At 47.2% G+C, this 13482-nt stretch overlaps 1 protein-coding gene across 1 annotated transcript; it reads right to left on the bottom strand.

Moving 5' to 3' along the window:
• Positions 1-161: 161 nt before the first annotated feature.
• Positions 162-13199, bottom strand: map3k9 (mitogen-activated protein kinase kinase kinase 9). Its single transcript, XM_040198751.2, has 11 exons — positions 12517-13199; positions 10951-11364; positions 7642-7822; positions 5872-6020; positions 5441-5616; positions 5102-5342; positions 4760-4882; positions 4471-4612; positions 4024-4136; positions 2955-3713; positions 162-2795 (listed from the first exon to the last, which is right to left on the bottom strand). The coding sequence occupies exons 1-11, from the start codon at positions 12905-12907 to the stop codon at positions 2341-2343; spliced, it is 3144 nt and encodes a 1047-aa protein (XP_040054685.2). The 5' UTR covers positions 12908-13199; the 3' UTR covers positions 162-2340.
• Positions 13200-13482: the final 283 nt, after the last annotated feature.

Here is a 13482-nt window from a genome sequence, read left to right as displayed (position 1 = left end):
ACACTGTGCGGGGAAAAACAAACAAACAAACAAACATCACAACAAGAGCCGCGAGAGTGAAGCAAAACAGCAAACCTTTGAGCCAAAACAATGAGCTGAAAGATGCTTTAACACTGCGTTTGGCCGATTGGTTCATCGGTCTGAACTACCCCTTATATCTCTTGAATAGTTTGATTTATTATAATGAAAATAACGATCGTATACACATTAGGGGAACAGAGATCCTAATAAAAGTAATGGCGACCCAGTTAGATCGTTTCCTAGGATTTTACTCAAATCAGCGTGTTCCAGTGCAAATACATGTCAATCCATAACAGTATTATTACCAACTTGAACAATGTCCTTCAGCAACAGTAAAATCAGCTTATTCGTGGTAACATTTCAGACAGATAACGACACCGTGGCGACGAGTCAGACAATAGAGCTTAGTTTCAACTAGCACCCTCAGCTGAAATACTGGTGTACAGTAAATCGAGCATGTTCACATTCTGCACAGTCGCTAGAGAACAAGCATTTGCATTTACGCGTACATTGGGTCACCCTCCGGAATGAGGACGGATCAAATCTCAGAGGATTCCGTCATCCGGGCTGAGAGGCCACTTAACATTTGAGAATCAAAAGAGAAAACAGGCATGAAGAGCAGAGTCATATTTGTATCTTCAAATAGTTGATTACTAGCTTCTGGAACCTGTGGACAGGTGGAATTTCCCATCTGTGACTGCGTCAGTCACTTCCAGTATCCGGAATTCCCTCGTCAAACCAACTCGGTCTACTCGAAACAAACAAATGTCAAAAGCAGAAACCAGAAATGTGCACGGACCAGCTTTCATGCATTAAGCTCACTTAAATAACTTAATTGATTGTTGGATTTGGAGCGGCAACTAATACTTACATTTTTGAATAATCCGTCGATAATTAAGCCATTTTCAACAAGTTCACTTAAGCCTGTATAGTCATCAAATTGCTTGTTTGTTCAGGACAACAGCCCAGACGTTAAGACAAGATGAAGAAAAACAGCCAATTCTCACATTTCAGAGCCTGGAATTGGGAATGTTTTCACTTCATAATATTGATACAGCAACTCATCGTGTCAGCTTTAGTTCTATGGTTGGATTCGAACTACTCAACATCATACATCATTGTTAAAAATGTTCAAAACAAAGACCTTATTTAAATTGTGTGAAACACACAAATCAATATAAAGCAAGTAAAATGTGAGTCCATCTTGTTTGAAGCCACAGTAATCTCCAAGAACATTCATAGACATTTACAGGTCTCAAAAATCAAGGCAAAATGCATTGAATTATAAAAATAAATAAGAAATGAATCAATAAATACAAATAATCAGGAATGAACTTCGACATGCCACCAGGGCCTGCTTCAACATTTGTGCAGTTTGTCACTTTCATACATTACATCCTTCATTCGATCTTCATCAAACACACATGAGGCAGACGACTTACAAACACAACCATCGCTCTTTAGTTTGAATAAGAAATGCTTCATCAAGCCGATCTGACAGGATCACAAAGAATGGACGGTCACGTATCCCGTTGGGACTTCCTGTCAGTGTTTTGGACCCAACAATAAGCCAAACCTTCTTCTTTATAGTACAGTTCACCGTAGAGGGGCTCAAAACGGTGCCAGACATTATTGTGCTGACACCGCGGGTTAAATAAGCAAATAAGTGCGCATAATATACAACAATATCCTCCGTCTCCATCTTCTGGGATATTGCTGTGTACAAGTGGTGATGACTCCGTGAGCCACCAGCACAGGAGAGTGAGTTATGCAGAGGAGTTAAAATAACATGACGCGGTTACCGACAAGACAATGCTTTTTTTTTTTTGATGACGTGAAAAGCCGGAAGCTTTACATTCATGATGCTTTCTAAAAGTGCACTTCATTAAATGCACAATCTTGAAGTGAAACTTGAAATAAAAATAGAAATTTAAAGCTTTGTGAAACTGTCATTGCCATGCTGCCTCGGAGCCGATTAGTTAGTTCATCCGCAAAGAAATCATTTCGAATGGGGAATGACGGGGATTCTGTGCAAAGGAACAAAATGAAGTCACTCTGACGCATCAGAAAACCCCGGCTGTCTCAAAATACTTCTCTAACCCAAATTTAAGGATCCCAAAACAACAAATGTTAGGTAAAATTCACAGTAAAAAAGGACTTCCTGTAATTCAACGGCAATAGATAGGTGAGCCCCCCCCCCCTCACTAAATCCTGATTAAAGCTAAAACAGATTAATTCCGTCAGTGCTGATTGACGCCGAGCTGAGCATCCAAAGGGTAACAGCCGCCCCCCTCCGCTGAAGGGCTGCATGGGGCCGACTCAGGACCAGTATCCAGGTCTGTGGCGATAAGGGGAGTCTTTGGGAAAGCTGGTCTCGGGCTTACAGAGTGGTACGGTTCCATCCCGGCACTGTCCCTCATCCAACCGATCCAACAGGTTTTCCTTCTTCCGGGGCGAGTAGGGCGTCGGGGCCTCCATTGGGGTGGGCAGGACCGCCGGGTCCCTACCGAACTCCACGGTCGGGGGAGTCTCTATGCTGGAGGTGTGGGCGGGGGACTCGCCGCTGCCCAGGTTTTGTCCGTTCCCCCTGGGCCTTGCTTCCGCCCAAAACTTGTCGCAGTGGGCCCGCGGGGAGGGCCGAGGCCGGGCCACGAAGTCAAGGGTTTTGGGGCGTTCAGGAGCACAGCGGCGACGGGGAGTTGGAGGGAACACAAGATTTGGATCGGGGAGCCGGGGGACCTTTGGACAGTCTTCTTTTAAACCTCTGAAGCCTCCTGTTGTGAAGAGGAAGAGAGAAGAAAACCATTATTTCCCGATCAAAATTGATGAGGTTTGCCCCATAAATCGATTGGTTACCAGGACCATCAAATATCAAGTGTCAAATCGCCAAAACTATGACTGCATAAGCTGTTAAAACATACAGCAGACTCTACCTGTGTTCTCAAATGCCATCGTTTCTGGCAAAGGTTCCAGATTATTAGAAGGGCAGCTCTTCTTGATGGCGCCGTCTGATGGCGTCCGACGCAGAACACGCGAGGAACACGGGGCGGATGGCACATGCGTGGGTGTGAGAGACTGCCGGGGGTTGCGCTTGAAGCTCTCGAGGTGGGTGTTGACCAGCGGGTTGGTCGGGGTTTGGGCGGCCGGATGGCGTTTGAGCGGGGAGGCGGAGCGGCAGACCAGCAGCTCCTCGCTGTCGGAGCGCAGAAGCGAGCGGGTGGAGTTGCAGTCGGACACCGATGACAAAGACAACAGGGTGTAAGAGGGGGGCAAGCCGCGCTCCGGCAGCGAGGGCGCCGAGGGTTTGAGCGGGCTCTCCCGCCGGAACAGTCTGCGGGTCGGTGGGCTGGTGCTCCGCCTCTGGCCCCCTGATCTGTGGAAGAAACCTTCCCATCTGGATTTGATGTTCTCCTCCGGTTGGGCCAGGGTCAGAAGGTTGCAGCCCAGTCCGACGGCTGCCAGCAGAGCTCCACAGCCCAGCAGGACCAGCTCGGACCGCCGACCCCCGCCGGGACTCTTCCTGCATGGCGGTGTCCCCGGAACCTGGCCGCCTGGGCAGCACTCACCTCCGTCACCGTCAGCAGCAGCGGCGGCAGCGGGGGTCGCGTGGCCCTCCTTTTGGAAGGGTATGCAGAGGTAGGACTGATCAGGAGCCGCCCCCGGCTCAGTAGTGAAGCAGCAGTCTTCATTTTCTAAAAAACAGGATTATTATGGAGCATGTAAACAGGAAGGAAACAAAGAGAATGTACTTACCATTGCTCAGAAATGTGGAGGCCCGCTACGACATACATGTATTTTTACCAGTGTTTACCAATGCACAATGCTTTTTTGGGGGATCAGCTAATTCTGCACATCTGTGAGCCGCATGCGAGGAAACAATCCGTCTCTCGCTTTCTCCTTCCAGGTTTTACAGTCGGCTCCTGCCTTAACCTTCAGACTATAGCTGTGCAGCTGTGTAGTGTGCAAGCTGCATGTCGGACAGAGGGAGCCGGCCCTGCTTACCCATCTCCACGAGGCTGGGAACTCCAGGAACTGCGGGACTGTGCCTCGGGGATCTGCGAAGGTTTGGGGCGCTGCAGGACCGCTGCCTGCTGCCTTCGTGGGGAGGCTTCACACTGTCGGGTTCAAAGGATAAAAGACAGATTTTCTTACTATTTCGCCTTTTTGTAAACTGACAAATTGACTAAAATAGCATTTGTTGGCGCCAGTTGCAATGGCCGTCACTTCATTTGATTTTATTTCACATTTTTGTGAATTAGATAGCATGTGAACTATTGAGCTTTGGCCAGCAATGTAAGGGCACAGTGACCTTTGACCTACCACATTTAATAAATTACAGACGTACCAAACGGACTCACACAGATGGAATTACATGACAGATGGAAAACCTGAAATGATGATGCCTCCCGCCACAGCGGTCAGAAACGCAGAGACGAGCTGTAGACTCACGTGGCGTCGGCGCTGTGCTCCCTGTACGGGCCACAGCCGCGGGTTCTGCCCTTTTTCCTGGAGCCCTTCCTCTCACCGTCCTCTTCATCCTGATGGCAGCCTGAGTGTCGACCCCAGGCTGTATATCCCTCCCTTGGAGTGACTGGAAAACAAGACATTTTAAAAAAACAACACATTATGAGAATGGATATGAAATCTAATGAATAACTGAGAAAAAAACAATCGTTGGAGAATAACATCAAAATATTATTGAATCAAATTTTAAATATGAAAGTCTGATGGTGCTCACGTTGGATGGCTCTGAGGCGGGACAGCATCGGGGGGCTGCTCGGTGGACTGGAACCGCTGCTGAGCAAACTCCTCCGCCGATCGTGTGAGGGAGACGCCTGCACTGTGATTTTGTGCTGAAAATCTAAATAAGGATAAAATCATTAAAACAACATAACATTTGTAATCTAATACCAAGAAAATCTAATGACAATATCTAACGGACAAAGGTCAAGAGAAATCACCTCTTTATTCAAGGCAACACAAACAAACTCAAACTTTCTTTGTGTTGATGATATGACTATATTATATATATTAAAGTGGATGTTGGTCCTTATGATGACACACAGTTTGGTTTCGGTACCTGAAGGTAAGCTGATCCTGTTTCCATCCTTGACTTTGAGGCGGTTGCGGCGGAACTTGCCCTGCCTGCTCTCCACGTGGGGCTTTTCCTGGTAGAGCTGGTGAATGATTATGTTGAGCTCTCGCTCCAGGATGTGGATCTCCCGCTCGGCTAGCTCCTGCTCGCGCCTCCTCAACGCCTCCTCCTGGCATTTCTGCTGCAGGGCAGCTTGGGTCAGCTCCTCCTCCCACGACCGCAGCTCCTGAGGGAAGAGAAAACGACAAGATGGGAGAACGTCCGAACACCATGTGTGCCATTAGAGAGGAGCACACACTCAACATGAAGACCCCTCGTCTTTACCTTCTCCTTGGTCCTAAGCTGATCAAACATCTCCTGGATCTCCAGTTTCCAGTCATCCTGCAGAGAGTGGAAGGACTCCGCTGGCATCTCAAAAAAGCCAGACTCTTCGATGGCCGTCAGCTGGTCCAGAATTAATGTGAACTGCGGTCGGGAGTGTGGGTCTGAGCTCCAGCATTCTAAGATAAGATAGTCCTTTATTAGTCCCGCACTGGGGGGATTTAAGTGTCTACGGCACAATATGAAACAATTGAGTCCAATTTGCCTCAGAAAAGAAATATTTTGGTCCTTTGAAAAGTGATCAAATATCGATCATTTGTACATTTTCTGGCACATAAACGGACAGGTGTGTTTGCTCTCCATTACAAAACAGTTTGAAGACAAGTGCATATAATGAACATAGCATTTGGAGAGGATTCTTTGCTCTACCTTACCTTCCATAAGACGTGCAAAGGGCTCAGGACAGGTCAAGGGAATGGGCAAAGCCAGCTTGTTCATCGCCACGCCATAAGCCACTGCAAGACTATCGATGCCACGGAAGGGAACTTCTCCGGTCAGCAGCTCCCACAACAGCACGCCAAAGCTTTATTGTTGGAAAGAAAAGAAGAAAGAAAAACAAAGACATTGGTGCTGAATGAATGTGTAGCTACTCATAGACACTATTTGAATGTTCACGTTATAAAATGTGAAGGTTTAAGAACGGTTCTGAAGAATGTGTGTATGATTATAGGAATGTCAAGCAGGACTTTTGCCGAAATGTAGTTTGTATCTACAGCAAAGGACACGATTTGAAAAACAGAAATCAACGCTTTTTTAGAACGGCAATATTTTGCTCGGATGTAAATACCAAGTTGAGAAAGAAAAGCTCAAAATAAGAAAATCTCAAAAGAGTAACGCAAAAAACAAAGCCTAAACCACACAAAAAAAGATCTGCAACAAATCTAAATAATCAAAGAAGGTGGAGGTCATCAAATTTCTAATATTCTGGTTGAATCCATATTTGTTGGTGCTTATCTATTTATTAAAGGCCAGTCTAGCAGCACCATTTATTACATCTATGACATTCATCCTACTAAAAGACATGGGCCTTCTTATCGTAGCTCTTGTAATGAATGCAGCTTCTCCTCACTGATCACACGTTTATCCCGTTCAAGAAGGAAACCATTCAGTCCTGAACAGCGGAGCCAGACTGTGAATGCCACCGCATGTGGGAAGACAGACGCCACAGAGGAAAAGTGAGAAGAATGACTCATTACAGCAAAGCCTGACTGCAGCGTGACAATGAATCCCATACTGATGATTTTCACATTTGCACGGTCATATATTGAGAACTAGATGTCAAAAGCTAAAACAAAAACCACGAGGTTCATGTACAGAGCAAAAGCCATTTAGGTACAGTTGTGTTAACACGTCTAAAACCTGTTTGACATGCAGATCAGACAGAAACATGAATATTTAAGTTATTACTTAAATTTATTCCCCATTTAATCTATGAATACATCAGACTCAAGGTCCAGGAGGTCTTTAATTTGCTCGTTTAGTACAAGCAGCAGTCAAACCCCTAAAGACAGACATAATGTCAGAGTAAGTCTCACATTTGAGAACCTAGTCATTAAATGTTGGGAATCGTTGCTAAAAATACGGCATGTCATTATCAGTTTGAAATGAATCAGCAACTTTATATAATTGACCGTTTGGATCAAATAAAATGCCACCTACATAGAGCCAACATACATGTCAGCATTGTTATGCTTACATCACATTGTGTCATCTTGATATTGTTATTTGTTATATTTATTTTTCTCATAGCAATTCTTACTCTTTATTGTGTAACCCATTGAGCACAGACTAAAGGTCAAACTGCATTTCACCGCATATGTGACAAGTAACAAGTCCTGTATTTCAAAAGGAAAAAAGGATTCATTAAATGTACAGTTCTATAACCCATTGAGTTATATTTATCTGTGTTTGCATAAAACTCTCACATAAGAGAACCACACAAGATGAAATCTCGCGCTCCTCCAAGTTAATGTTGCATGTGTAATTATAGTTACACGTACTCTTTAGCCTCATCTAGTCTGTGCTTTGTTACTACAGCAACAGCTGAACCTTCTCCTGTGCATAGTGAAAAAAGGTCTGCCGTTTTCTCCAGACCAGTTCTACCAACTGCAGCAGTTTTTTGGCTTTTTGCTTCCTCTGCCCACCTCCACACGTCGCTACCCTTGGAGAAGGTGGATGAGCGGATGACTTCGGGAGCCATCCAGGCGTAGGTGCCGGCGGCGCTCATCTTGGTGGTGCGGTGCCACTCCCGAGCCAGCCCGAAGTCTGTGATCTTCAGAGTCTTGTTGCTGAGGTCCTCCATCTCGACCCTCTCAAGGATCAGGACTGAGGTGGCCGGTGAAGGGGGAGCGGGGTGATGCGATGGGGGTGGGGTGGTGGGGGGAGGATGCAAATAGGCAATGGGTTGACGGTAAAGTAAAAAAAAAAAAAAGGGGGTTTCGGGTCACGAGGAGTGTAACGTTGGGAGGGGCAGCGGGAGGAGGAGGAGGTCGCGACAAAACACAACGCATGTGGGAACGCAAAACATGGTGGATGAGCGAAAACGGGGGGCGGGAGGCCGCGGTGAAAGAATTGGAAGGATAAAAGCAGAGTAAAGAAAAGAGAGAGAAGTGAAGAGACAGTGAGCCACTATACGGCAGCGGAAAGCACAGTCGTGACATTTCAAACGAACAGCAATACTACAGAAATAGCCTCTTAGGCTCTAAAAAAACCACAGGCTCTCTCTCTCTCTCTCCCCCCCATTCAGGTCCACAGTGCCAGGCCATCTGCTGTGGCTGTGCCCAGTGGAGAGGGTGTGTCTGCAGGTTGCACTGCACATCAAGCGCCCCTTCATGTGCTTCTCATGTGGGTTCCGATGCTACAGACGCACTTCCCAAAGAAACCAAAACCCAGACGTGTGGCAAAAGAAAAGTCCTGCTCCTGTGTAGCTCAAGAGACGGAACATGAGACCCGCCCGGCTGATTCCCCCCGAGGCCCAACGTATGCACTTACTGTAATGCACAGTGCTTCAGATGAGGGCCTCTGCTAAGCGGCACGCTGCGTGAAAGGGAGGCTGAGACTACAAACCAGACCAGACCGTCATGAATTAAGTGTTTGCTGCCGTCACTCCCAAGTTTAATGCACCACTGAGGTTGTTCCGCATTCACGTCAGCAAAAGTAATTTGTTGGATGCTGCTGAGGAAAATGATTGAAAAAAAGTCACGCTGCTTTCAAATTTCACATTAATTTGTCAGGGAAAGACAAGATTTTATTTGCATGTATAACATTTGACCAGATTAGGTGAGAGTGTGTGAGTGTATCAGGCTGTTCGTATGGCTCCTACGAATGGGTCCAATATTTGTTTTGCTGACTACGGAGCAAAAGAATCGCTCACAATAACTTAATTGACTCAGGAGACTAGTGGCAGGTCCTAAGGCGGCGGGAAAAACCCCATGCGAGTAGGAAAGGAAACACCAAGGTGTGGTGTTCCACCAGGTGATCACATTAGGTGTACTGAATATAAAGTGACAACAATACTGTCTGCAACCTTACTAGCTGCCCCATTCTGCTGTGCATCAGTACCGGGATGCTTAGAGATGAAAGCTTAGCCAATATCCCTCCAATAACAATGCTAACATGCCGATGTTTATTACAGAACGTTCTTCATCTTAGTTGATTTTGCTCACATTAGCTAATAAGCAACAAGTCGTCTGAGGCTGATGGGAATGTAAATTGTTTGGCAGGTATTTAGTAGTGGAACAAAGTATTGGAAAACACCTGATGAATTACAAATAAATGAAATCACAGGATCGACACAGTAATGAGTAATTAGTAATTAGCCTGCGTAAGTAATTTTAAGGGGGACCAAAGTTGTTTAGTATAGTTTACTTAAGTAGAACTAAACCACTAATTTGGGGCTATAGTGGTTACATCCGGTTACAGCGGAGTCCACGATAGCCTGATGTCATTCCCCTCCCTCATTCCCCATTTACTTTAATCTGGACAAAAACTGATAAACGGTCATCTTCATCCGTAGAAGCCCAATGTTACTTAAACTGTTAAACTGTTACGGCTTTATGAGCCTTTGGGTATTTTGTAGACACCGGGCGTCATGATATTTCCACCAGCCACTTCCTCACCACCGCGATGCGTCACAGGGTGGAGTCTCCGCGTGCCACGTCCTCCAGAACCACTAGAGCTTCTCAGCCCAGCGGTCCAGACCACACAAAGAAAGAAAGGAACTCCAAAAGTCACATGTAGATTTCCTAAACTGTTATATCCTAATGTGTCATCTTTTTATTTTATACGTGACAAACAAAGAACTCCTTATTTTAAATCACGTAAAAACTACAATTAGGTTCATGGATGAGAAAGCAAAGACAAACTCTGGATAAGACCCGGGCTGTGGATTAAAAAGTAAAAGTGTGGAGCGGCGTGATGTACGGCCCCCGAGAGATCAGGATGGCCACTGGTTAGCCGGATTTAACACCTTAAAAGCATCCTATTGGGGGTGAAGCGCTTGAGCTGATCATCGGAGAAGAACCAATGGCAGGCGAGAAGCTGTCTGTGAGGGTAGTCGGAGCCACCAATAGGAAGGAGGCTGGGGCGGAGCGCCGGACAAATCCCCAGTAATAGGCTTGGGATTTAGGGGATCCAGTTGGGTAAAATGCAAGATTACAACTGCTTCACAAATATACATGCAAACTCCTTTTGCTTTCTGCTCTATTTTACCAACTGTGATTATTATCAGTGAAAATCACAGCGTGCAACAGAAAGCCTGGACGAAACACGAGACTTCATCATTCCATTACAGGATACTGCACGTTTTGCCACATGCCGGAAACTATGCAACAAACGCACTAAAGACACAAAGGACAATTGACAAGTATAGTTAATGTTGATCTGATTTAGTGGAGCCTCTAATTCGAAATTGTTTTGAGTGGTTCAGAAGCTGCTAGAACCCGCGGTGATGTTTCAAAGTACGTTCTAACTACAAATCTACAATTTAAAACACAGAATTATGAAATATGATAAACTGATTGGTCAGTGAACAGAACCATGATCTTTTACTTTTACTACTTACGTTTAGGAATGTATCATTTCAAATAATTTCTCAAGAGAAAAGTTAAACATCCTTTTGTTCCAGCTTGCGTGTTATGCGAGGGATCACTGTGTTATCACTGTGTCCCGATTATATATTTTGAAACTTTAAAAAATAGGAGATTCCGACTGTTGTTCAGAAATAATAAGCAATGTGACGTCTTCACATTCACACACTGGAAATTACATTAGGAATTGGTCAATATTTTCCAGTCTTTTTAAAAAAGAAATCCAAAAACCAATTTGAAAACTCCACAAACAATTCTCATATTAATAATAACAATCAGAATGGTAGGTCATTCGTCATCTGCGGACTCAAAAGCAAGCAGAAACCCCCACGCTGTGGACGGAGAACGAGAGCGAGGGAGACTTACTGTTGCTGGACTTGAGGTCCCGGTGAATAATGGGGACGATGGCCTGGCTGTGGAGGTACAGTATGCCCCTGGCGATCTGCACTGCCCAGTCCACCAGCGTGCACGGAGGGATGCGTTTCCCAGCGAGGGCCCGATTGAGGGGGCCTCCCCGGGCGTACTCCATGATCAGACACAGGTTGGGCTCCTGCAGACAGACCCCCAGCAGACCCATAATGTTGGGATGGTTGAGCATGGCGAAGAGTTTGGCCTCCTGGCGCACGCTCTCCAGAGTCTGCTCCGGGTCCTCGTCGGGGTCCCGCCGGGCGGCCTTCACCGCCACCTCTGAACCCCGCCACACTGCGCGGTAGACTTTTCCAAAACCGCCCACGCCGATGATTTCGCCCAGGGTCAGCTCCGAGAAATCAATCTCCAGGACTGAGGAGAGATGCAGGGGTAAAAGGTCACAGATTCAGAGAGGCAAAACATTTACAATCTCATCCCTCAACATTGCTCTTCATAACCTCAAAACCAGGTCATTGAGCTGAAGGATGCCTTCACTGAGCCACCCTGCTGCCCCAAATACAGGATGGAGAAACTCCCGCTCCTGGTATCACACAAGTGTGAGTATCCGTGCTCAAGTCTGGCTGGGACGTGAGGAGAAGGAAGAAAGAAAGAAAGAAACCATTTAAATGAAAGGTGTGTGTGAGAGATGTTGTTAACAGCAGGCTTTATTTTTATGGCTGTTTCGAATTCTGCTCACTCTATCTGTCCTTAAGTCTTTCTCCCGTGTTGTGGATCCCTAACCGTCTGCTAAGCAGACTGACCTTGATGAATATTTCAGGTGGGTTGTGAAAATAGGCCATCTTCTGCAGAGTATGAGGAGATGAAAAACTAGCAAAGACCTAGACAGCCAACAAAGAAAGCTGAGGCGGTGCTTGTAATCTCCGTCCTTAAAGTGCAACCTTTATTTGCCCGTTGAAGCTGATGCACACACACGCAGGATTTGTAACTATCGGTCGGTGGTTTTGCTGCTGACGAGCAACTGTTAGCACACAGCTGGCACAGAAGTGTTTCCTAGTTTCCATATAAACTGCTTCTGCTTACTGAACCTGGCCTTGCCTGCACGTTTAGCCCCAGGAGCGTTTCTCCGCAAGCACAATATGACATGTCTTTCTACCTTGCAGCACAGTCTTGCAAACACACTATCAAGCACCATGACATTGCAACGCATATCACGCCACTGCAATTCCTTATGGCTTTATCCAATGGCAATATTTGCACACGCAGGACTTGCGCGCCCAGTTAACATGTTCCCCGTGCCGAGCACGTTGTGCAATGCAATTTGAGGCGGGGAGCATCACAGATTGCAGCTGCCTGCTGGCATTGACAAGCGGTGTGATGGAGAATGGTCCTGATGCTGTGAGGATGGGCCGGCCCGTTTCTAGGCCAACCGGAGAGCACTGCGCCCACCATGACACAGCATCACAACGGGCGTTTGTGTCTCCGGCCTTCTGACGAGAGACAAGCATGGACCCACACAGCAGCAGCGCCAGCCCCGTATTGGTTTAGCACAATGGGGGTACTCACGGTCCAGAGGAGGCACGGAGTACTGCTGCTCCGAGGTGTGCCGTGTCTCCTCCGGGATGCCGTTCCCGTTGCTCACATAATTGGACGGGAAAATGCCAACCCGGTCTGCTATCATCCCGGTCCACCAGCCCTCGTCCCCGGACACCAGGGAGTCTTTGGACAGCACCTCCACCAGGTCGCCCCTCCGCAGGCTGAGCTCGTCGTCCGCGGTCGCTTCATAGTCAAACACGGCCGTCCAGAAGCCCCGCGCGGCGGGCGCCGCATCCGGCGCGGCGCTGATGGCATCATCCGGTCTCGGCCAGCGAAAAACATCTGCCTCTGCTTCTTCCGACGAGGAAACGCACGCCTTGGGACTCAAACGATTGTCCAGAGCGGGTTTGAAGACATCCATGGACGCGATCCATAGGAGCGACCTGGATCACTGGCAGGCGCATCCACCTGACGCGGCCGGCCGGCTGGCTGGCTGGCTGGCGGCCCGCGGCGCGCAGCGTCCGCACATGCAACACACAACGCTAAGTAGCGGCTAATCCCGCACACACACGCTGCAGGGAAACAGAAGCAGCATTCTGCAGCATCGTCTGTCCGTCTGTCCGTCTGTCAGTCTTTCAGTCCCAGCTGGCCGCTAACAAAAACACGGCCCCAGCTTGATGGTTTCCAATGCACAATCCTTCACCCAATCATCGCCGCAACCCTTCGGATGCGGTCGTCTTTGTTTTAAGCCAATCGTACCAACGTGCGAATCGTTCCCGGTTTCCTATTGGCGGAGAGACACATCAGCGGCAGCTTAGGTCCCGCCCTCCGCTCAGCGTCAGTAGCTGGTCCCCTTCCAAGCAGCGCGAACCGGCTGCACGTCAATCAAACAAGGAAGCGTTTAGTTTTCTTCAAATTGTCTGCTTTATTTAGTTATTGACAGCCCCCCCCCCCCCTAGCCACAAAAAATAAATGAGCAAAACATAACGAAATACT

This window comes from Gasterosteus aculeatus, chromosome 15 (genome assembly GCF_964276395.1).
Source record: "Gasterosteus aculeatus chromosome 15, fGasAcu3.hap1.1, whole genome shotgun sequence".
In the NCBI taxonomy this organism is placed as follows: Eukaryota; Metazoa; Chordata; class Actinopteri; order Perciformes; family Gasterosteidae; genus Gasterosteus; species Gasterosteus aculeatus.
Note: the sequence above shows the minus strand (reverse complement) of the source record. Positions and strands in the feature narration are given on the sequence as shown.

Excerpts from the sequence above, each read along its gene's own strand:
- map3k9 (XM_040198751.2), bottom strand. The coding sequence starts at position 12,907 with ATGGATGTCTTCAAACCCGCTCTGGACAATCGTTTGAGTCCCAAGGCG. Across the intron at positions 6,021-7,641 it reads AAGGGTAGCGACGTGTGGAG|CTTTGGCGTGCTGTTGTGGG; the intron begins GTGGGCAGAGGA and ends CCAACAATAAAG. Across the intron at positions 5,343-5,440 it reads AGCTTAGGACCAAGGAGAAG|GAGCTGCGGTCGTGGGAGGA; the intron begins GTAAAGACGAGG and ends CTCTTCCCTCAG.